A 21,978-nucleotide genomic window follows, 5' to 3' on the forward strand; every position below is an offset into this window, starting at 1 on the left:
TTGTATTCTTTGTAACAAATATTCTCACGTTATATTTCGAGTGGAAAATTAGTAGGAATGCAACTAAAAAGCACTCGTTACGAAATTTCTTGAGATTCAGCAGCTGATTGGAGCATGAATGTATTTAAACAATCGTTAAGTCATGTAGAGTCTAGCGCATTTGTGCGTCCTCATGCAGCGTGGAAAGAGAAATTCGAAGAGCGGGAAATGTTTGACAGCCAAGTAACTGCAAAATAATTTTGTTTATGGGAGTGATTTCAAAATATCCCTCTACTCGCTTGAGCGCAGAAAAGCGGCTCTATCCGCAGCACCCAGATAAATACAACCCCCGCTCAAGGGGTTTCCAAGATGCTTTGAGGTGACAAAGAAAAGATATTTTAGTTACTACAAAAAAAAAATCGTTGGTAAAACTAAAAGAAACGTTGGTAAAGTTAAGAAAATTAGTTAGTGATTTTCAGTAGAAAGTTTAGGATTGTTAAATCCACAGTTGAGAAAATGTCACCTCAGCAAGAGCTTTTACAAGAGATAACTTTTCAAAATAACATTTTCCTTTCAAATCGACATGTGCATTTTACATTAGAATCAACTACACACAAAAAAAAATCGTTGGTAAAATTAAAAGAAACGTTGGTAAAAATAAGAAAATCAGTTAGTGATTTTCAGTAGAAAGTATAAGATTGTTGAATCTACCAATTCAAAAAATGTCACTTCGGTAAGAACTTTGACAAGAGCGGACTTCTTGAAATAACATTTTTCTCTCAAAACTAAATGTGTTTTAACTATTTAAAATGACATTTTTCTCTTAAAAGCAAATGCATATTTTACTTTTCAAATTAACAATTTCTTTTCAAAGCTAAATGTGTATTTAACATTGAAATCGACTTTGATGCATTCAAAACAACAAGTGCTTTTCTATTTCAATGTAACTCTTATGTATTTTATTATTCATCTCATTATTATTTATATTACATAGTAAATATTATTTCTTATACATTTTGTCTCGGCTGAGTTGCTGGAAGATGTCGATCATGATGATCCGTTGCCGTTGGTATTTGGTACAAACGCAGGGACGGGAAATCTCGCAATTTTGCCAGACTGTACCGGATCTGGAATGATATATTATGTATTATTAGAGTCATAGATAAACATAATACTTCTACCAGTACGAGCACACTTCTTCTCGATCTTACCTTGTATCAGCAGCTACTTCCTGCGTATATTCTGTACGAGCTTATGGCTTTGACAAAGAGACCATTGTTCCAATTTCACCAATTTTCTGGATCTCTTCATGGTACTTGCGCCGTTTCTACTAATCCATAGCAGAGACCAACTTTCGGAAACGCGTTCTCAACCTACTGACGGAGATCACGTAGCAGTATTCCAAAATATGTCGTTGTTTCCTCCTCTCGGTGACGTCCATAACTCTGCTTTCTTTAATTGATTACTAGGCCGGGGATTCCGTTTCTGAGCCTTCGAACTTGCCGGAATTCGGAACTTTTATTTAGTGGGCAATGAAACGCGTTAATTTACCGGAAAAATCGTTAAATGTGGAATTCCGGCAGCAGCAACACAAATCGTATACTGATTATTGTCTTGATTGTTATATGGTTCGAACTCGGGTTCGAAAGCGGGAAATATTTGACAGCTCGGATTGTTGCCAAATTGATGTGATTTCTAGCTAGAGTTGCCAACCTTCAAGGAAATTTGGATGCTATTTGAAAACTTTTTATTAGTCGTTTGAAAAATTTTCGCTTTCAAGATTACAATTTTTTGTTAAGAAAAAAACTTTCAGATTATGAGTTTTGCTCTCACAGTATATGTTTCGCTACTCAACATTACCAAAACTGATCAACTTTTAAAATGAAAGCGCAATGTTCTCAGTAACACAATTTTTTTTTCTCTGTTTATAAACTTCAAGCATTAAAAGAAGTCCTATATCGGTATATAACGCTTTGATATAAGCCTTGTGGATTCAAGCCGAATAAGGGAATTATTATTACCAATTTAGAGCTACTATCTATGACGTTTTGATAGAATCAATAACAATCACACATAGAATTTTATAACCTGTCTCTTTTACTCGTATTAGAAACATTTTTTTGTAAATCATAATCTACAACACATTGCATGGACCATGCCGGATAAATACTGTATGAGCTGTGAATGTGTTCTACGGCAATATATTTATTGGTCTTTCCGTAAAAAATACCTTTAGATAGGCTTCTTAAATACAAAAAAAAAGTTCCGTCCGATTAATTACATATGATTCATTTTTCATTTCCAATGCCTCGTTCAATGCTTTCTCGGCAAGTTTCTCGCCCTTTGATTCAAAGACATCAGGTGAAAATATCCTTCTGTTTTTATCCCTACCCAGCAATACACCCATTCAAATCCGTGATGGATCAGATGGTAGAGCAGCAAACCTGTACCAAAACAAAAACCTGAACATAGTTCAATCCCGGAATTAAATATAATAAGCAAAAAAATCATCGAATTCCAATGGGAAGAAAAAAGAAAGAACGCAAACAATTATTTTTCATTTCTTTTTTTTTGTCCCGTTCCAACTCGTCTAAAAATTTTGACATTTTGGCATAGGCGTGGAAAAATTGGTAGGGGCAAGCACTAGATCAGCCAAATAATTCGCCAAAAGCGGCTTTTGAGCAGCACTAAAATATAATTTAAATCTTATTAGCACTGTTGTTCAAGTTTTTATGCGACTATAGAACCGAAATAAAGTCGGTTTTTACGGCTTAATGGTTACTTGGGATATTATGTAAGATTTAAAAAGGTAGTCAAACCAGAAGTTTTGTTTGAAACCGCAATACTCGTTGGCGCTCGAGTTGAGTCGAATCGAGTCAAGTACGAGACACTGAAGATGGCCTTACTGTAGAATTCGAAATAAGTATCTGTCAAAGGTACAATCAAGTGGTGGAATTTAATATAGATTTGTTCGAACTCGTCTTATGACAAGTAACTTTGTAGAATACGGCAATATTCTGAAAATTCAGATTTTGAGATATTTAACCTATTAGTTTATTTCTTATACACTAGCGCCGCTAAGCGATTGTGTTTAAAGCTAAACTTGCTTGCATCATGACGGTTTTCAGTTTTCGAAATATCTAACCTAGCAGGTTATTTCTTATACACTAGCGCCACCAAGCAGTTATATCTTAATCTAAACCTGCATTGGTCATAATGGTTTTGACTACCCGAACAACTTTGTAGAAGGCGGCAATATTCTAAAAAATACATATTTTGAGATACCTATCAGGTTATTTCCAATACACTAGCGCCGCCAAGCGGTTGTATTATTAACTAAACTTGCTTTCATCATGATGGTTTTAATCATCCGAACAACTTTGTAGAAGACGGCAATATTCTTAAGATTTCAACTATCGAAATATCTAACCTTTTAGGTTATTTTCAATTCACTAGCGCCGCCAAGCGGTTGTATTTCAAATTAAACTTGTTTTCGTCATGATGGTTTTGACCTCCCGAACAACTTTGTAGAAGACGCCAATATTCTAAAAATTCCAGATTTCGAGATATCTAACCTATCAGGTTATTTCATATGCACTAGCGCCGCCAATCAGTTGAAATCCAAACTAAACTGACCTCCATCACAATGGTTTTGATGATGAATAACCGAACAATTTTTCAGAAGGCGGCACATTTTTTATTTATGCGTTAAGCCCCAAACGCAATACAACGGAACGGCGACGGAAACGGCAAATTTGACAGAAAATATATGGGCTAGCTGTCAAATTTTCCGTTTCCGTCGCCGTTCCGTTGTATTGCGTTTGGGGCTTTACTCTATATTTCCGTGTGATGGTTTGGCAACGGTTGGAGCGGGTCGCCAAATTTGCCAACTCGCTATTCACCGAAGGTTGCGTTTACATTTCCCAAACCCGTTTACCAACGACCGGTGCGAGTTCGCGTCATGATAGAGGTTGCTATTTTGGCTTTATTTACGCACTGGTGGGGATCGTCTTGGATTATAGGTCCTTTTTAAATGTTAAGCGAGTAATGTTTACCATTCTGTCGGACATCCTCTGAATATGTCGGAGTTCTTTCAAAAGCGCATCTGATGCGTGATATCGTGGTGTGACCGTTGCTGAAAAAATAACGTTCGAATCGCGACTCGATCACAGCAGCCCCAAACAACGCGAAAAGAAATAAAAACGCTAAATTTGTGCAATATTCGCGAAATACATCGCGTTTTGATTGTTATGTGCTTAGTGAAATAAAGTGCAGAAAAACTGTTGAGTCAAAGGTTGAAGTTAAAATGGAATACCGTGGCTTTTACAAGAATGCTTCCAGAGGCAACCGTTTGAAGGAAGGCAACAACCAGATGCTTCGATCGAAGCGAGAGAGCTCCCGACAGGATCTGCATTTTTCCAACAGAAATCTCAATGCTTCGGATTTTCTCAGAGAAACTGAAGACGTGCATGATCAGCTTCAGCCGGAGGCGAAGCCCAGATTAAGTAGCGGAAAAAAACGTCGCCGACGTTCCCGGCTAGGTGAGGAAGAGAATAAAGAGAATGCCTTCAAATCAAAGTATGAGGAACGTCTTGATCGGTTAAAAAGGTTCAAGGAGCAACGCGCCGTTGCCAAACAGAAATCAGTTAAAAAGAAGCCATTCGTGGCTGTGGTTTCCAAGAATAATCTGATCGACAGAGAGTACGAAAAGAATCTTTTCAAAAAATCGGAAGAAGAGTTGAAACGATTGGCTGAGAAGCGGAAACTGTTGACCCCTGCTGCCAAAAATGCCACTCCGCGTGTGGACACGCGTCGGAAGGAGGCGGCTGCAGGCGAAGAGAAGCAGCAACGAGCAAGAAGAAACATTCTGACGGTAAAAACTCCGGCTTCGATTAAGACGGCCAAATCGAAGGTAGATACGTGGCGGAAGGGATTGACCCCGGCTGGAGGCAACAGTGAAGCTTTCTCTGTCGGTAAGAGAGAAAGGATAGCAACGGCTTTGAAATCAAGAAACGGCACCGCTAAGAAGAATGTCGCTATGAAGAAGACTACTGCGCCTGCGACAATCGTTTCGTACAGAAAGGGGGATGCCGAAACAGCTGGTTCTAGTAGCAATATGGTTAGCATAATCCTTAGTGTATTTTGCATGATTGGGGTGAACTTGTCGTTGCATGTTCTGGTTAAATGCAGAAAGTGCGACAAAAAAATTAAATGCATGAACAAAAGACTTGAAGGGGATGAAGTTTACGGAATAATGATGCAAATCTACGATGCAGAAAGGGGAAACAAAGTTGCACAATTTTTAGCAAATCGCTAGATTTGTGCAGTTTCTAATTTCTAGATTTTTTTGGGAAAATTTTATGAATCATTGCTATTATTCCGAAAATAATAACTTCAACATGCATAACGGATACAAGAGCGCAGAACATGATGTTCTCACCGTTTCAAATTCATATTCAAATTCCTTATTTTTTACCCCTCTTCATTTTACTTACAGCGCTACTTGGAGGTTCGTTCGGGTCAAAAATCTATGCAATTCATGTTCCGATTCACTAAGGACGGAAAAATAGTGACATCAACTAATCGCAAGAAGCGCAGAAGCTTAGATAAACTGCAACGGCCAAATGCGCCAAACAATATACCGTTGCATAAATTTTCGCCCAAAGTCCTAAGCGATGACGACGTTTTTGAAGGAATTAGTCCAATTGATGTGGACACACCAACACCGAATAAACTTGTCCTGGATTCGGAAGCTCTCGCGATTAGAAAACGTGAAACCAGACGTCGATCGATGATTTTTACCGTGGAAGACATCAAACAGGAAAAGCATGACGATTGGGCGCCGCAAGTGATCACAGTTTCGGACGACGATTCGCTCGTGGAAGTAGCCGTTAAGACGGAACCAAAAGTAAACCAATCATTCACGGTTGAACCGAAATTGAACGAATCGTTTACAGTGGAAGTCAAAGAAGAAAAAATAATTGATCGTCGTCCTACAATTGACGAATCACCGAAACTAATCGGAAGTGGGAAAAAATCCTTTAGTGGACGTCCATCGTTACTTTTTGTGGAGGAGAACAATGTCCCGGGTGTATCCACACTTTTCAATAATGGCCATAACAATCAAATAAAAAAACGCAATTCATTGGTGTTTCACGAGGCTAGTACTAACGCTCCAAAAATTGCCACGATTGAAGTGTTCGACTCTCCTGTACGAACGACGATGAGTCCTCGACGTCGTTCGCTGACACCGCGAATGAGCTTCGTTGAAGAAGATGTTGATACGATGACAAAGCCACTTCCGGAAGGTAATCTGGCGACAGTTCTGCTGAACAAACAGCAGGAATCCAAGCGTCGTAGCAGCGGGGGAAGTAGGCGTTCATCTTTGGTCAACTTCCGTGAAGAAGATCAACCGCCCACAGATGTTCGCGAGAAGGTTGTCTTTTATTACAATTTGGTTGAGAAAGAGCTGCAGCGATTACAAAAGCTTTGTGATTTATACAAAGATGATGTGGACAATGAGGAAATTGATGAAAACAGCAAGGGATTGATTATTGCCGCTCAAGGACAAACAAATATTTTGATCAATAAGAAGCTATCTAAATTTAAAGAGTTGGTCGGGCACTATGAGCGAAGCTGGGCCGATCAGAAAGTACGAACCGACGATCTGGACGGTTTTTGGTTGATGGTGTCGCTGGATTTGGAAAATCTAGATCGACGCTTCGAGGAGCTTCGTCTTCTTAAAGAGAACAACTGGCAAGAAATTGCCGAACAACCCAAGACGAAGAAACTTAAGAATGGAGGTGGCATCAAAAAACGCGAAAAGAAACCCATGAAAACCAAAGCCAGTGGGCTTGCCGATTTGATCAAAAAGGCTCGCGAGGAAGCCAAAAAGAAACTGATGATGGAAGCGGCCCTCACAGAAACTGTCAAAGTGGTAACACCAATGAAACGATCTGTTCGTATCGCTACAACGCCCCGGCGGAGCAGTGTCACTCGAAATAGCATATGTACCGGTTGCACCCCGACACCAGGCAAAAGTGCGTCTAAGAAGTCACGGAAAACTATCTTCAACGATGTAAATATATTCGTTTTTATTGCATTGCTTCGCAAATTTATTAATATTTGTCTTTTCTAACAGCACACCCTTCGGAAACACGAAATTGTGAAATCGATTCTAAAAACACCCAGTGAGAAACGTCGTGCTAAAAGTGTCTTGTTCCTGGACTCCGGACTAGACACCCCGGAAGCTCGCCCAAGTGGTGGACGCAAAATTATACACACTCCGAAGCCTAAAATCACCTTCAACGAAGAGCTGGACGTTGAAGATATTGAAGCGATATCGCACACCAAGTTACAGAACGAAATTCGCAAACGGCGGCGCAGTTCGCTGTTTTCGAAAGAGTGTCACGCTCCGGAGCCACAATCCGAAGAAGAGAAAGAAGAACCTCAGTGTCACCAGCAAGGCAGGCGGAGAACTTTACGCTTCTCGGTGGATGCCGCTGCTGATGAGGAAGCGGAACAGGAGGAAGCTCGAGACAAAGTAGCTTCGCCTGTGAAATTTGACATCGAGGAAAACAGTAAGTACCACTAATTTGCATACATTGCAGATTTATAAAAAACATTTTTTTCTGCACCAATCAGATAAAGCCAAGAGGACGCGAGGAAAAAGCAGAGGACGTGTCTCGTTTCAATAAGACTTTTTTTTTATTTAGCCTTATTTAAGTTTTAGTTATGGCTTTCAATTTTTATTTCACGATTTGTTTTAAACTAGTACCTTTGAGCACGCGCTATTTTTTAGCATACTTTTAATGCATATTGTACTGCTATTTGTATTTTCATAATATACAACCGATAAACCCTGATTATCCAAAAGTTGTTTCTTCCGAAATCGCCTTGAACAAAAATTTTCTCTGCAGCTACAGTTAAGTAGCATTACACCTCGGCTTAAAAGCTGAATGCTGATATTGTTATCAGATTTTTGGCTTTTTCGTACAGAACCGTTGTCCCGAGACTATAATTTCACTACATAAATGATATACCAGGAACGATAATCCCAAAATAAAGGACGGAACACTTCATTTTTCTACCACTTCGACACTCAGCAGACAGATTTTGTCATTGAGTCGCGTTTGTTTTGATCAGACCAGATCAGACGTTCAACAATGTAGGCCCGGCTATCTCGCAGCATGCTGTCCATATGCTGCACGTTGTCAACCACGCAGTCTGCGGAGGGTCCGAAAATCGTCCTCCGCTTGATCGATCTACCTTGCTCACTGTGCACCTCGCCTTTTTGTTCCCGTCGGATCGTTATCGAGAACCATTTTCAACGCATTAGTGTCCGACATTATGGCTACGTGCCCGGCCCACCGCAGTCTTCCGATTTTCGCGGTACGAACGATGGATGGTTCTTCCAACAGCTGACTCAACAACAGCAACTCGTGGTTCATTCGCCTCCTCCACGTACCGTCCGCCATCTGCACCCCACCATATATGGTACGTAGCACTTTCCTTTCGAAAACTTCCCAAGTGCACGTTGGTCCTCCACGAGCATCGTCCAGGTCTCATGTCCGTAAAGGACTACCGGTCTAATAAGCGTTTTGTAGATAGTAAGTTTGGTACGGCGGCGAACTCTATTCGATCGAAGCGTCTTGCGGAGTCTACAGTATGTACGGTTTCCAGCCACGATGCGTTTCCGAATTTCTCTGTTGGTATCATTTTCCATTGAGCCCATGTACACGAATTCTTCGACCACCACGATTTCGTCACCGATACAAACTCGTGGTGGGTGGCTCACGTTGTCTTTTCTTGAACCTCTTCCTATCATGTACTTCGTCTTCGACGTGTTGATAATTAGTCCAAACCGGTTAGCTTCGCTCTTCAGTCTGATCTCAAAGTTATGTGCCATAATATCTATGCTGTCGGCGAAACCAAATAGTTGGACGGACTTCGTGAAAATCGTACCACTCGTGTCGATTCCTGACCTTCGATGTTGAATAGCAGACACGAAAGACTATCACCTTGCCGTAACCCTCGGGGTGTTTCAAAGGGACTCGAAAATGCCCCTGAAGCTTGAACTACGCACATCACCCGATCCATCGTCGCTTTGATCAACCGTATCAGTTTATCTGGAAATCCTTGTTCGTCCATTAGCTGCCATAGCTGGTCCCAATCGATTGTATCATATGCGGCTTTGAAGTCAATAAATAGATGATGTGTGGGCACGTTGTATTCGTGACATTTCTGCAATACAGTATACCCCCGCTGATCCGACAAATGCATGGCCGGATTATCGGGGTTTCTCTCGTTAATGCGACTGTCAGATCCATACAAATGAACCAAAACAAAATCACAGCACAAATTTGAAAACTGACAGCATAATGTGTTTAAATATGTGTTGATACTTTTTAATCCGGAAAATTTCGAATTAGCGAGATCCGGACTAACGAGTCGTCGGACTAGCAAGGTCCGGATAAGCGGGGGATACTGTACCTGACGTACGGCGAACACCTGATCTGCGTTCACTCATAAATCCGGTCTAGTACTACCCCACGAACTCTCTTGCAATTGGAGCATAAAATTTGGGAGAGTATCTTGTAGGCGTTCAGCAGTGTGATTGCGTGGTAGTTGCTGCAATCCAGCTTATCGCTCTTTTTCTAGATTGATGGGGTACACGACACCTTCCATCCACTCCTGCGGTTGTAACTATTAAATGCTATCAATCATTTGATGTTAGATCTTCGTGGGACAATGTTGAATGTTCTATTAGCTTCTAATTTTATAGTAGCTTCGTATTCTACGTCTGTAGTTTGCGCAGCCAATCCGAAAGCAGTCCCTCGTAGTTTTTTTTATTTTATTTTTAGAAGGGGAAAGCCCTTTTGAGCTGAAAGAACTTGCTTTCAAATGGGCATAAAACTTTCTCATCTTTTCTATCAAAAGAATACAGTTTCCTAATGACAGAACCATCTTAAAACTATGTATACTAAAGTGGGTAAAGAAAATCGATTTTTCTCCACAACGCTCATCTAATTCTGTATCATGTTCTGAGTGTCCTGCGGAAATGTGACTAATGTGCACTCATTAGGATAAAAACTGATTTAACATGACCAATCTTGCCAAAAAACATGTTTCTGCAGAAAACAAACTGATTCCATGTTATCGTTCCCCATTGTGTGCTCGACAGACCATAAGGCGATAGATAAACCTGCCTTATTGGAGAGTTTGATGTCATGCCCATCAAATTATTTCATTTATTACGTGACACAGAGAATACACTATTTGAACACTCACCCAAGCCAATTCAGCTAAATGTGGTCATGTAACTATTGTTCTAATGCTGGTTTTCCATTATAGCACTCAAATGAGTGCTTTAATGGATTTTATGCAACCCATTTGAGTTGCATAATGTTCATTAAAGCACCCATGTCATTGGTATGGAAAAGTAGGCCGTTTTATCACTCAAACGCCAACTGTCAACCAGGTATTATGATATTGCAAAATAGTAGTTTGTGCAACAACTTGTAAAAAGATAATTTTTTCAGCACGATTTGTACGTTTATCCAACGAGGCTGGCCGAGTTGAATAAATACTACGAGTGCTGAAAAAATCGAGTTTTTCAATGAGTTGCAAACGCTATTTTTTGCAATGACGAAAAATGGACTTTAATACTAATGACACACTGATGGTATTCGTACCATGGTACAAGTTGTACCACAGGTGTGTCGCCTTGTACCATGCTGGTACAACGTGGAAAACCATGGTACAATATGTACTAGGGTATATAACCGTGGTATACCACGGTCCTTGTACCACCAGTGTGTCTTTAGTATAATTTGATAAATCTGTACCAAGCTCGTACAGTCTAATTTACTCCACATGATCATTATTGCCAATAAATTATGTTGCTGCTGAGAAGAATCAGATTCCATGTTACCGTGCACATTGCATAGTTATCACTCAAAGACGAACTGTAAACCAGATATTATGATCCGAGTTATGATCAGGAATTGCAAAAACTACTATTTGAATAGTGACTCTGGACAAACTAAAATTAAAAACATTATAACACTATTTCAAAATGCGTATGATGTTATACGAGTAAGTACTAAGTAAATATATGGAATACTGTAAACAAGTTATTTATACTTCTTTCGATTTAGTTGTTTAACAGTTATCTGTCATGTTTTCACAAATTTATTATAAAAGAATATTGATTAATATTTGGTGCTTTATTAAAAATGATAGCCTGATAATACAATATTTTTGATCAGGTCAAGCAATTATTTGTATGAATATTTACAAAACTTTGAAACATATTTTTAAATCTATTCATTACGTCAAGCATCAATTGTGAATTTGATCCCGTTCACTTACCTTAATGTTGACTAGCAACTTAAAGTTAACTTTCTAGTTTATATAGGTAATCAGTCTCCAACCGTAGTTTCTTTATCCCGTTCGGTCGTTGTCGTTTCCACCTCGTCCTGTTCCGCCAGGAAGGCTTCCGGGTCGTAGATAACTTTCACGATCAGCGAGCAGCTCGGGCATGTGGCCACCTCCTCGCCTGCTATCAGTTCCTCCTTGCTGATCTGAAACCGATCCCCGCACGGGCACGGGTAGTAGTACATCTCTTCGTCTTCGTCGTACTCGAAATCTTCGATTTCGACTTCGTCGTGGTATACGGCCATTGCGCGCTCTGACTGGGTAAACTACAACGTGATGTTGAAAAACGTAAGTTCAGTCGCAGTATATTTAATTTTAGATTTGCAACTTACTTGAAATATAATTTCATCAGAAACGATAAATAACTAGTTATAGTGCTACCTCTTCTGCATTGTAAAATAATGTGGAGAATTAGAAGACGAGGTTAGATCTGGCAGAAACTTCAAAAATGCCGTTTTTGTTGTGATACAACTTTCCTCTTCTCGAGGGGTTTGCCAAACATTTTTTGCTGATGCGGGTAATAATTAGACTGACATTTGAAAAAGGCATCAGCTAAAATGTAATGGAACGCCCGCATAGTAAAAAACCATCATGGTTAAGGTTTAAACAGTACCCGAGTAGAATGAAATTATACAACGATTTTTCTATTTTTTGATTATAAAAAAAATATAATTGAATGTTATACGGAATCATATAAAATACTGTACGTTAATTATACCATAAATGATATTTACGATATACCTTATAATATTTTGGTTTTGGATGATACATTGAATGGGTTGTTAAGTATCGTTACCATTCAAAAACATCAACTTTTGCATGTAATTTTGCAAAGCAATTTTACCATGAATCATTGATTTATCTTCATTTTTGATTCATGCGATCATTCGGGTTTTGATTATATTCAACAAAGACGATAAATAGTAAGATCAACAATCAATATGAAACTGGTGATTTTTTCATGGTTCCAGTTTCGTATGCTATGAACGGTCTTCGGTACCCAGACATAAAAGCGTCGCTTCAATACGTAATCTATTAACGCCCCCTTTGAAAAAAAAATTAGTACTGCTACCATAGCAACATTTTTGCAGGTTGTTTTTTTTTTTCAACAACAACAAAATATGAAAACTGAAAGCTGGCGGAGGTTCGATTAAGCGGAAGTTATGGACACCAAATTTTTAATATTATATAAAAAATATTTAAATCTATGATTGCAATAATGTATTCAAATTCTCTTTCAGCAGCTATCTAAGGGAAATCTGGCTGATTATTTTCTGTCTTATCCCATTCAGCTGTTTGGAGAAATTGAAGAGAATTTTCGGAACATATAATAGAACGCAGTCTATTGAAATGTTTTGTGAAGTTTCTACAGAAAATAGAATTTTTGCAGTATTTTTTCTCTCTCCGGAAGTTGCAAGGAATTCATAAAATTTTGAAAATCATGGAAGATTTTATTTTTAACAGATTTTCTGCTATATTCATATAAAATATAAATAACAAGCTGTGGTATTTCAATAATTGCATAGCATCAAAATCGTTCTTGAATCTCTCATAAGTTATATAATCCTTTCAAATGGTAAATTATTTAACGTAAATATCATAATATAATAAAAAGCCAGCAAAGCTGTGAATAATTTTTTATTATTTGTTCATTCTTTTCTCATTTTTACTCCCTCTCTCACCTAACCAAGAAATTATTTACGACAGTGATAGATTGTCGCTTCGGATCCCTTTGTTCTGCTGTCCGGAACATAACTGTCACTTAATAACTGTGAATTTTTTTCTTCCTCTCTATCCTAGCCAGCAAAAAATATTCAGGACCTTTCTCTATATAGTTTATAACCTATTTGGGCTAATCTGACCTCAGCTGATCCGGCATCAATCAACCTTTCAATACAAGATGGCAAGTCTAACGCCTATGTAAGGGGAGATCACCGAGCGCCGGACACCTCCCAACAAGGACACGACCCAAAACGACACTGGTAGAGGTCCCTCCCCCATCTTATGTAGTATAAAAGATAGCTATTGAAAAATCCTTTAAAGAAAAAGCGTTCATGAATTCGTGAACTAACAAGTTCACAGTGTATTTTTTCGTGAACAACAGCAACGGATTCGGGAACACAGTCACGTTTTCTGGAACGTTTTGGAAAACGTGACTGGTATTCCCGAATCCATGAATTAAATCACGGTGTATTTTTGCCTGTTCACGAATTCGGGAACGCTTTTTTTTGCGTGATACTTGCAAGGAATATAGAATTCTTATGTTGTAAACTTTATACAAAATATGAATTTTGCTCAAAATTTTGATGTTTCGCTTTACTTAAGAAAGTTTAATCAATTAAATAAAATCAAATAAATTGTAGTATTTACTGCTTTAGTGATACCATCTACCGAGCAAGTTCCACAAAAGTAGTATGTTCGAAAATTGTAGTAAAGTAAACGTGCTTTTATTTCATACCATTTCGCTACATAAGTAGGCAAAACTACATTTTTGTTTTGTAAAATGATTTACGGATTTACGATTTCATGTAATACTATAAAATTGTAACTGCTGCATTTCTCAGCCGACACCTTAAAACAATCACTCAAATTTCTAGTTTCTGGATATAGAATAAATTTTTTTATTGGCCACTTGTCTACGGCGATATACTAGGATATGCTTTGGCACTCGTCGGGGGACAGTTATTTAGCACTTCTGTAAGTGTTGTTAGGCTTCATGATATTACAAAACAAGTTCAATTGAGAGTATTTAGACCAGTTGTTGGAAAAGTTGGACATGTCCGGGAATATTCCTCAATGATGGTTCTCCGGATACAATAGCCATTTTTTATTAGTCATAATCTCATTTGGACATGTCAAACTTCTAACTTTTTGTCGTGATATGAAATACTTTTGCCTCGTTAACACTGACGTACCGACGAACACTTCCATTTTGTGTTCACAAATGACTCACTAGAATGCTCGTGAATTAATGCAAAGTTTAGTTTGCATGAGCAGCACAACCTGGCACGCAAACGATAATACGCATTAACAGTTCAATGAAAAGTACGAGAGTTATTAACAGTCGAAGGTGAAATTTCCGTTGATGAGTGTCCAAAAAAAACATGTTCATCTTCTCCACCATGTCCAACTTATCAAAAAACCTCCCAAAATGTGCTACATTGATCTTGTTTCACAAATTCTTGGGCACTGATTGCAAGTTCTCCTGCAAAACTGAACAAAAATGTCTACAGGCTGAAAAATTCAAAAATCAAACAGTTGTGCCGTCGTCGATCGTAGGCTCGGCCAAACACCTATCGATTAAATTCTTGCACACGCCAAATAGCATACGATCCATTCGCCTTGTACCCTTATCAAAGTTTTAAGTGTTGAGCTGAAAACAAATATATTTTAGTTAAAAGGATGATCAAAATTATTTCATGAACGTCCAAAAGCCATAGGAAAATAAATAATAAATAAACAGCCAGGTTGATAACCTTGGCAGCAGAAGAAAATTAGTATAATTGCTAAAGCGTTGCTTTGTTTCACTGGGTACCGAAATCTTAGTACATGGAACCATAAAATGAGTACTAATTTGCTCTGACCCCAACATCTTGATTATTATATCTATGGTAAGATTCTTCAATTATTCAGCTGTTAATCCGAATTAAACGATGTACGATAATCTTTCAATTATACGATTGATGTATTGAAATATGTATAATATTATTTCACAAACTTCAGTAGGATAGTATTTTGTTCTTTTCTCAGTTTATAATAAAATAAGTTACCACTAAAAAATATCTGTATTGCTCAATAAACTTCTCAAAACATGTTTTGCTACAGTCGCCATCATTACCGAACGCGGGAAACTGGATACATAAGCTGCGTTTGCAGGATCTCTCCCGTACAGATGTCCACTCAACAGTTTTATCTGTAAATTATATTGAAAGATATTAAAAGAATTAATCCACTTGGTGGTGATGGCGCCTTCCATATGCACTATGATGTATACGCATAAGGTGCGAATTGAAGCTTCACACCGCAATCTGTCAATAATTTGGTATGATCAGGACGGTAAAAAGCTTAATCATATGATTGCACGTGTATCGTACAGCTAGTGATGATTATAAGGGGAATGGAATACATATAATATTAAGTATGCAGCATACGATTTATTTCTATGCGGGTAGGCTCAATTTTACACATATTCGTACATTCAAAGTTAATTGCCTATATGCCGGGTATTAAGCCACCCGGAGTGGAAATTAATTACTATGTCTGAAACTTGATTATGCATATGTACAACATGTGATAGATTTAGTTCGGAAAAGGTATTGGAGGGTAACCGCGAGAAATCGGCTGGTACCTGGTGCTGGGAATTTGGTTTCATCAGTACCCGCTAAGCTGCGGTGGACGACGGAGGTCCTTCGTAGCTTAGTAGGGAAAGCACCTGTCATGCGAACTGGGGTCGTGGGATCAAACCCCACCGAAGAGGCGGTTACCCTCCAATACCTTTTCCGAACTAAATCTATCACATGTTGTACATATGCATAATCAAGTTTCAGACATAGTAATTAATTTCCACTCCGGGTGGCTTAATACCCGGCATATAGGCAATTAACTTTGAATGTACTGATCTTGAGTGGCGATCTCTCTTCGCTTGTGTGGTCGTGTTGGGATCTGACGACCAAACTGGCACAACCTCACACAACCCTACTTCATTGAGCGCCGTTGCTGATGAAGCAAGTGTGTAGGAGCCGGACAATACTAAATACTCATCCTACTTAGTTGACATTGTGTACAAAAAATACATTTGAGAGAGTTAGTTCTGAAAATGTATTGCGAGAAATCGGCTGGTACCTGGTGCTGGGAATTTGGTTTCATCAGTACCCGCTAAGCTGCGGTGGACGACGGAGGTCCTTCGTAGCTTAGTAGGGAAAGCACCTGTCATGCGAACTGGGGTCGTGGGATCAAACCTTTACCAATACCTTTTCCGAACTAAATCTATCACATGTTGTACATATGCATAATCAAGTTTCAGACATAGTAATTACACATATTGTTAAATTTTATCTAAACACCATTTTATACTCGCACTTCATGCGTTTTCGTTTGTCTACCATAGCTAACATTACTTGTGCGATGAGGTAGGAAGTAACAATTCAGGATATTGCCTGGTCATCGTTATTTATTGTCTATCAGTAATGTTGACATCAAAGACGAGATCAGATACCACGGTCGTTTTTAGTTCATTTGTTTCGAAAAGTTTTGTGAACAGTTTGAGTTGGATGAATAGATGTAAGTATAAGAAATAGTTCTGAAAATTGTTACAGATTGTTACGAGAGGGTGGGGGGTTCTCAAAAACAACGTTTTTCGCGTTACGTAATATTTGAACAGACCCAAACCGTTCGTAATTATAAGGCTACCTTACACCTCGGGAAAATTTTCCGCCGGATTTTTGCCTTAAAGGTAGCCTCACACCTCGGGAATTTGGTCCGCGGATTTTTTCCCCATGTATTTTTGCATATGCGATGTTTTCGGGATTTGGACACGGAAGATCAAAATCCCGGCCCCATTTAAAATGCACGGGGTCCAAAATCCTGCAGCGTCTGTATGTAACCTCAAACTGATGACAGATTAGTAGTACTTTGCGTTGGACTCGGGGGCAGCCAACCAATCACGAACTCGAACTTTGTCGGAGTCAGTGGATAGTACTACTGAACTGTCAAAAAAGTTCATTCGACGAGGACCAAATTCATTCGTGACGTCATGCTGCAGAACCTGCGGAGGCACCGCCGGTGTATACACCGTTCGGAATAAACGAAAACGACATAAAATCATTGGCGTAACTACCTCCGATGCCTAGGGGGGGCTATAGTCCCTTTATATTTTTTCTCGAAATTGACCCTCTTTTTGAAAATTCTCGAACATTTTAACATCTCATCAAGTTATCAGCGGTAATGTGACAAATGCAGTCCAACCACCTAAGGCAATTGCGGATCCATCACACTTATTCATATTATTTTTTTTTCTCAAGCACGTGCACGTGTGAGCAACAACTCACAGTCTATGTTTAATTGCGCTCGACTAGCGTCAGGCAGTGGATATATTTGCATACTTCATAAATATTCTATCTATCTCAAATGAAAAAAATAGTGCAACTTTCCATGGATTCCGCCGAGAATCTTCCAAGAATTCTGATGAGAATCCTTTAGTGATCCTGACTGGAATGTTCCAGGGACTCCGACGGGAATCTCTAAATATTTCGACATGTATCCTTCAAGAATACCGATGGGAGCCTCTAGGGATCATAATGGGAATCCACCAGAGATTTCGGAGGGAATGTTTCAGGAATTCCAACGGAAAAATTTCAAGGATTCCGACGAGAATGTATACCAGGGATCCTTCACCTCCAGGAATTTCGACGGGAATATTTCAGGAATTTGAAGGGGAATATTCCAGGGATTTCGTCGAAAAACCTCCAGGAGTTCCAATATGATGGTTCCAGGTATTTCATGAGCAATGTTCCAGGGATGAAGACGCATATCGTCGAAGGATTCCGAAGCAATCCGTCGAAGGACTTCGAAGCAAATCGTCGAGCGACTCCGAATTAATCCTTCAGTTATTTCGAAAAGAATCCTCCAGCGATCCCGAAGGGAATCCTCCAAGGATGTTGAAGCAAATCGTTGAGGGATTCCGATGCAAATCATCAAAGGATTTCGAAGCAAATCGTCGAATGGTTAAAAAAAAAAATCGTTAAGGGACTCTGAACAAAATCTATGAGAAATTCTGAAGCAAACCGTCGATGTATTCCGAAACGAAACGTCGAATGATTCTGAAGCAATTCTTCGCGGGATTCCGAAGCTAATCGTCAGCCGGATTCCTTATCGTCTAGAGATCCCAACGCAGATCATTTGCAAAACGTCGAGAGACTCCGAATTAAATCTTCAAAGGATTACGAAGCAAATCGCCGAAGGATTCTGATTTGTCAAGGAATTCCTAAACCAATCTTAAAACGAATCTGGAGATATTCCGGAGCAAATCAACGAGAGATTCTAAAGCAAATCCTCCATGGATTTTAAAGGGTATTTTTCACAGATTCCCAAGGGTATTGCTTAACAATACTGGAAATAATCCAGGAATTCTTCTGGATTACGATTGAAATACTTCGATAAATCCGAAAAGAATTCTTTAGAGATTGAAGTGAGAATTTTGCTCGGATTCTGATGAGAATCCTTCTCAGATGCTGATGGGAATCTTTCTCAGAATTCAGAAACAAGCTAATTTTTCTTCCACTCATTTCATTAAGTATGATAGAGTAAATATGAGAGATAACTCTTTAGTCTTCAAACTTTTTCGGTAATTCATTATGCTATATGTTGAAAACTGATATCACTGCTAACTAACTTATCAAATCCTAGGGGGGGCTAATTTTTTTCTAGGGAGGGCTAATCCCCCCCTAGCCTCCCCTTATTTACGCCAATGCATAAAATTACTCCATTTTGCGTAACGTAATTTTTGAACGGTATAAAAAATAAATGACATTTTCGAGATCAACGTGAGGTTTGTTTATAAATAAAAGTAAAAATATATTTCAAGCATAATTTTTCATAACGACGTATGTAACAAAAGTAAACAAAACGGGGTTTTTAATACAACGTGACAATCACACGCGGCTTTATATAATACGCATCGATTTTACTGATTTCAGATCTTAAAATTATTTAATTCGATCTTTTTGCGAATCGACGTATGTAAAAATTTCTATTTTTGAAGTCTCACTGTTACATACGTCGCTTTAACATATGGGAACTGAGAGCGACCTATGTAACAAAAAAAGCAAAACAAAACAAAACTGCAGTTGCGTCAATCGTGCACTATGGAAAACCGACCAATGTACACCGACGTACGTGTAGCATACCGGTGTATGTATAATTTTATCGTTTTTCACAGTGAATTTGAATGAACTGAGCTTTGCTGTGAAGCACGCTTATTACGTGTCATGTAATGATGCATGCCAGCGGAAAAAAGTATTGAAAAAAGATTTAGTTTTAAAACAGTTTTAGAAAAAGTTTTGTCAACTTTCTGCAAAGGATTTCTCGAATCCTCATAATTGTTACATACGTCGTTATGAAAAATTATGCTTGATTTATATTGAAAAATGGCAAGTTTTATAATAAAAAGGAATAAAATGTTTCATTGTTACCTGCAGGTATGTATTTTAATTTTTTAGAGAGTCTTTTTCAAGCTTCTTGATCCTTTATAGCGTTGTCTATACACGACTCGAAGTAAACTCGCCCCGGCTTCCGTCACTCTGGACGAATCCACCGATCAAGCACTGGATGCCGGTAAGTTCAAGCCAAGGCAACACGAAGGCAGGCTAACGACTGGATGCATCAGCGTTCCAGAATCAATTGTCAGTGCTATACTACGAAGCTGCAAAGACCATCCGGTGAAAGCACTGCAGGCCGAAGGAATAAAGCTGGACAATTTTTTACGATCGCGTAAGGCGCCACTGGAACACAATGCAATAAGGCAGAAGATCAAAGACTTGCGACAGTCCGTGGGTGAAGACTTCAAATCCAAACTGGATGTATCGACGATGTGTAATATTATTTTAGAGAATTGCGTGGATCGGGAAAAATTAGTTTTCTTTTTAACACATAAGCACAGTTACGAAATTCTGCAACGATTTATGAAATTGTACTCATGTTCTGTCCTTCAGTAATTGTTTTTCCCGGTTTACGTAATAAAAGAGGCATGATAAAAAAATAACTTATCCAAATTAACGTTGCAGCAGAGGAACGTATAACCTACATCAACACAGTGATTGAGGCTCAAGCAAAGAAGCGAGCCAAACAGCAAATCTACGCCTGGAAACCGATCGTCTACAACCAATTTAAAAGTTTGCAATATTTGCTAGGCCGATCAGCGGCAGAGTATGCCGTGTTAATGCGGATATTTGACGAAATCCGGCACCGGGACGCGGAGTTCAAACCGCGTAGTTTTATTGACTTTGGGTCTGGTGTTGGAACCGGTACGTGGGCTGTGTCCACTTTGTGGAAGGATCACATTTTTGAGTACGTGTCGATTGACGCTTCCGCCGAAATGAACGAACTGGCGGAATTGCTTATTCGTGGTGGCGAAATTAACAAGGCCATGAGTTTGAGGACCGTTTACTACAGACAGTTTCTGCCAGCATCGCGCAATAGGTACGACATCGTGTTGAGTGCGTTTTCGCTGTTCGAGCTTCCATCGAAGAAGAATCGTCTGGAAGTTATAGAAAATCTGTGGAACAAATGTGACGGCTATTTAGTTCTGGTAGAGCAGGGCTCGTATGCCGGATTCTCATTGATTGAGGAAGCCAGGGAATTTCTGTTGGAGAAATTTAAAACCAGCGAAGTTGCATACCACATATTTTCACCGGTAAGAAATTGGTTGTGATGGTTTAACTGCACGGAAGCTTGAATTAAGCCAGATATGTATAAGAAAACACATTCGTGTGTTTTGTTCATTGTTTCATTTGTATCAATTTTAAGCTATTTATCTGTTTCGTTTTGATTCAGCTTTATAATCATTCAGCCTTTCTGTGTGGTTCAGCATTCTGTGGCATTTTAATTGAATCTCAAATGTTTCATTTTTTATTTCAGTGTCCCCATCAACAGCAATGCCCTCGCATGCAGTTAGATGACGGCACACCGTGCAATTTCGAAGCAAGTTACAATCCGTTACCATTGGGCAAAACAGGCGAGGTCTCCAAATTTTTGTACTCCTACGTTGTGTTTAAAAAGGGAGAGCCATGTACCCACTATCCCCGCTTGGTTAGGCAAACATTGGTGAGATCGAAGCATTCGATTTGCAGAATGTGTACTGAAAACGGAAAGTTACAAGAGATAATTTTCACAGCTTCAAAACATGGGAAGTAAGTACAGAAAAAACCGTTGATATACTGAAATATTTATTAACTTATTTTTAGGAATTTATATCGATGTGCTCGGGCCAGTAAATGGGGTGACCAATTACCAGTAAAAATAAATGAAGTATAATTTATGAAATGGTAAGAAAATGTTTGTACAAATATTATGTAAAATTTAATAGATGGTATACTTTCTAAGAAGAAAACTTTGAAATAGAAAAAAGTATCAAACATTATAATCCATTTACTTAATTATCATAAATGATGATTTCAATTATACTTACTTACTCATGGGTCCTGTACACTCCCGGTGCACACTGTTTCCTTTCAAGGAAAAACATGATCGAAATTATTTTGGCGTATACAAAAGCATTTTAGACCCATACGTTCTTCAGCAAAGTGATTCCACTGAGTATTAATGATTTTTTTTATGTTTCTATTTTGTGATTAATCCACCTACAAGTGGGAAACAAAATTGATTTACAAAATATTTACTTATTGCTGTCTGAAACTCGCTTTGTGAAACGTGGTGTGTATCAGGGGAGAACATTCCTACAGCAACAGATGGCTGTGGCCTCATAGGTAATTAGATCTTCAACAGCGAGCGTTCATTTGTGGTGATTATTCTGAGTACTAGGTTAAGGAATATCCGAAATGATGT

The 21,978-nt window shown here is 38.8% G+C and overlaps 3 protein-coding genes across 4 annotated transcripts; 2 read left to right on the forward strand and 1 right to left on the reverse strand.

Annotated features, from left to right (window-relative positions):
* Positions 1 to 4,102: 4,102 nt before the first annotated feature.
* LOC134226219 (uncharacterized) lies at positions 4,103 to 7,844 on the forward strand. Its single transcript, XM_062706837.1, has 4 exons — positions 4,103 to 5,098; positions 5,477 to 7,057; positions 7,121 to 7,559; positions 7,624 to 7,844. The coding sequence occupies exons 1-4, from the start codon at positions 4,286 to 4,288 to the stop codon at positions 7,674 to 7,676; spliced, it is 2,886 nt and encodes a 961-aa protein (XP_062562821.1). The 5' UTR covers positions 4,103 to 4,285; the 3' UTR covers positions 7,677 to 7,844.
* A 3,344-nt stretch (positions 7,845 to 11,188) lies between these two features.
* Positions 11,189 to 11,901, reverse strand: LOC134223377 (diphthamide biosynthesis protein 3). The gene is made up of 2 exons (XM_062702520.1): positions 11,751 to 11,901; positions 11,189 to 11,684 (listed from the first exon to the last, which is right to left on the reverse strand). Exon 2 carries the CDS (start codon positions 11,661 to 11,663, stop codon positions 11,403 to 11,405), a length of 261 nt encoding a protein of 86 aa, XP_062558504.1. The 5' UTR covers positions 11,664 to 11,684; positions 11,751 to 11,901; the 3' UTR covers positions 11,189 to 11,402.
* Positions 11,902 to 18,952: 7,051 nt separating this feature from the next.
* Positions 18,953 to 21,556, forward strand: LOC134223378 (methyltransferase-like protein 17, mitochondrial). 2 transcript variants are annotated; one of them, XM_062702521.1, is made up of 6 exons: positions 18,953 to 18,988; positions 19,549 to 19,613; positions 19,668 to 20,007; positions 20,199 to 20,827; positions 21,052 to 21,323; positions 21,378 to 21,556. In XM_062702521.1, the coding sequence occupies exons 2-6, from the start codon at positions 19,563 to 19,565 to the stop codon at positions 21,445 to 21,447; spliced, it is 1,362 nt and encodes a 453-aa protein (XP_062558505.1). In that variant the 5' UTR covers positions 18,953 to 18,988; positions 19,549 to 19,562; the 3' UTR covers positions 21,448 to 21,556. The 2 variants fall into 2 exon arrangements, with proteins under 2 accessions (XP_062558505.1, XP_062558506.1); XM_062702522.1 differs by having other exon boundaries at positions 18,955 to 18,992.
* The last annotated feature ends 422 nt before the right edge of the window (positions 21,557 to 21,978 follow it).

Source organism: Armigeres subalbatus, chromosome 3 (assembly GCF_024139115.2).
Source record: "Armigeres subalbatus isolate Guangzhou_Male chromosome 3, GZ_Asu_2, whole genome shotgun sequence".
NCBI classification, from domain to species: domain Eukaryota; kingdom Metazoa; phylum Arthropoda; class Insecta; order Diptera; family Culicidae; genus Armigeres; species Armigeres subalbatus.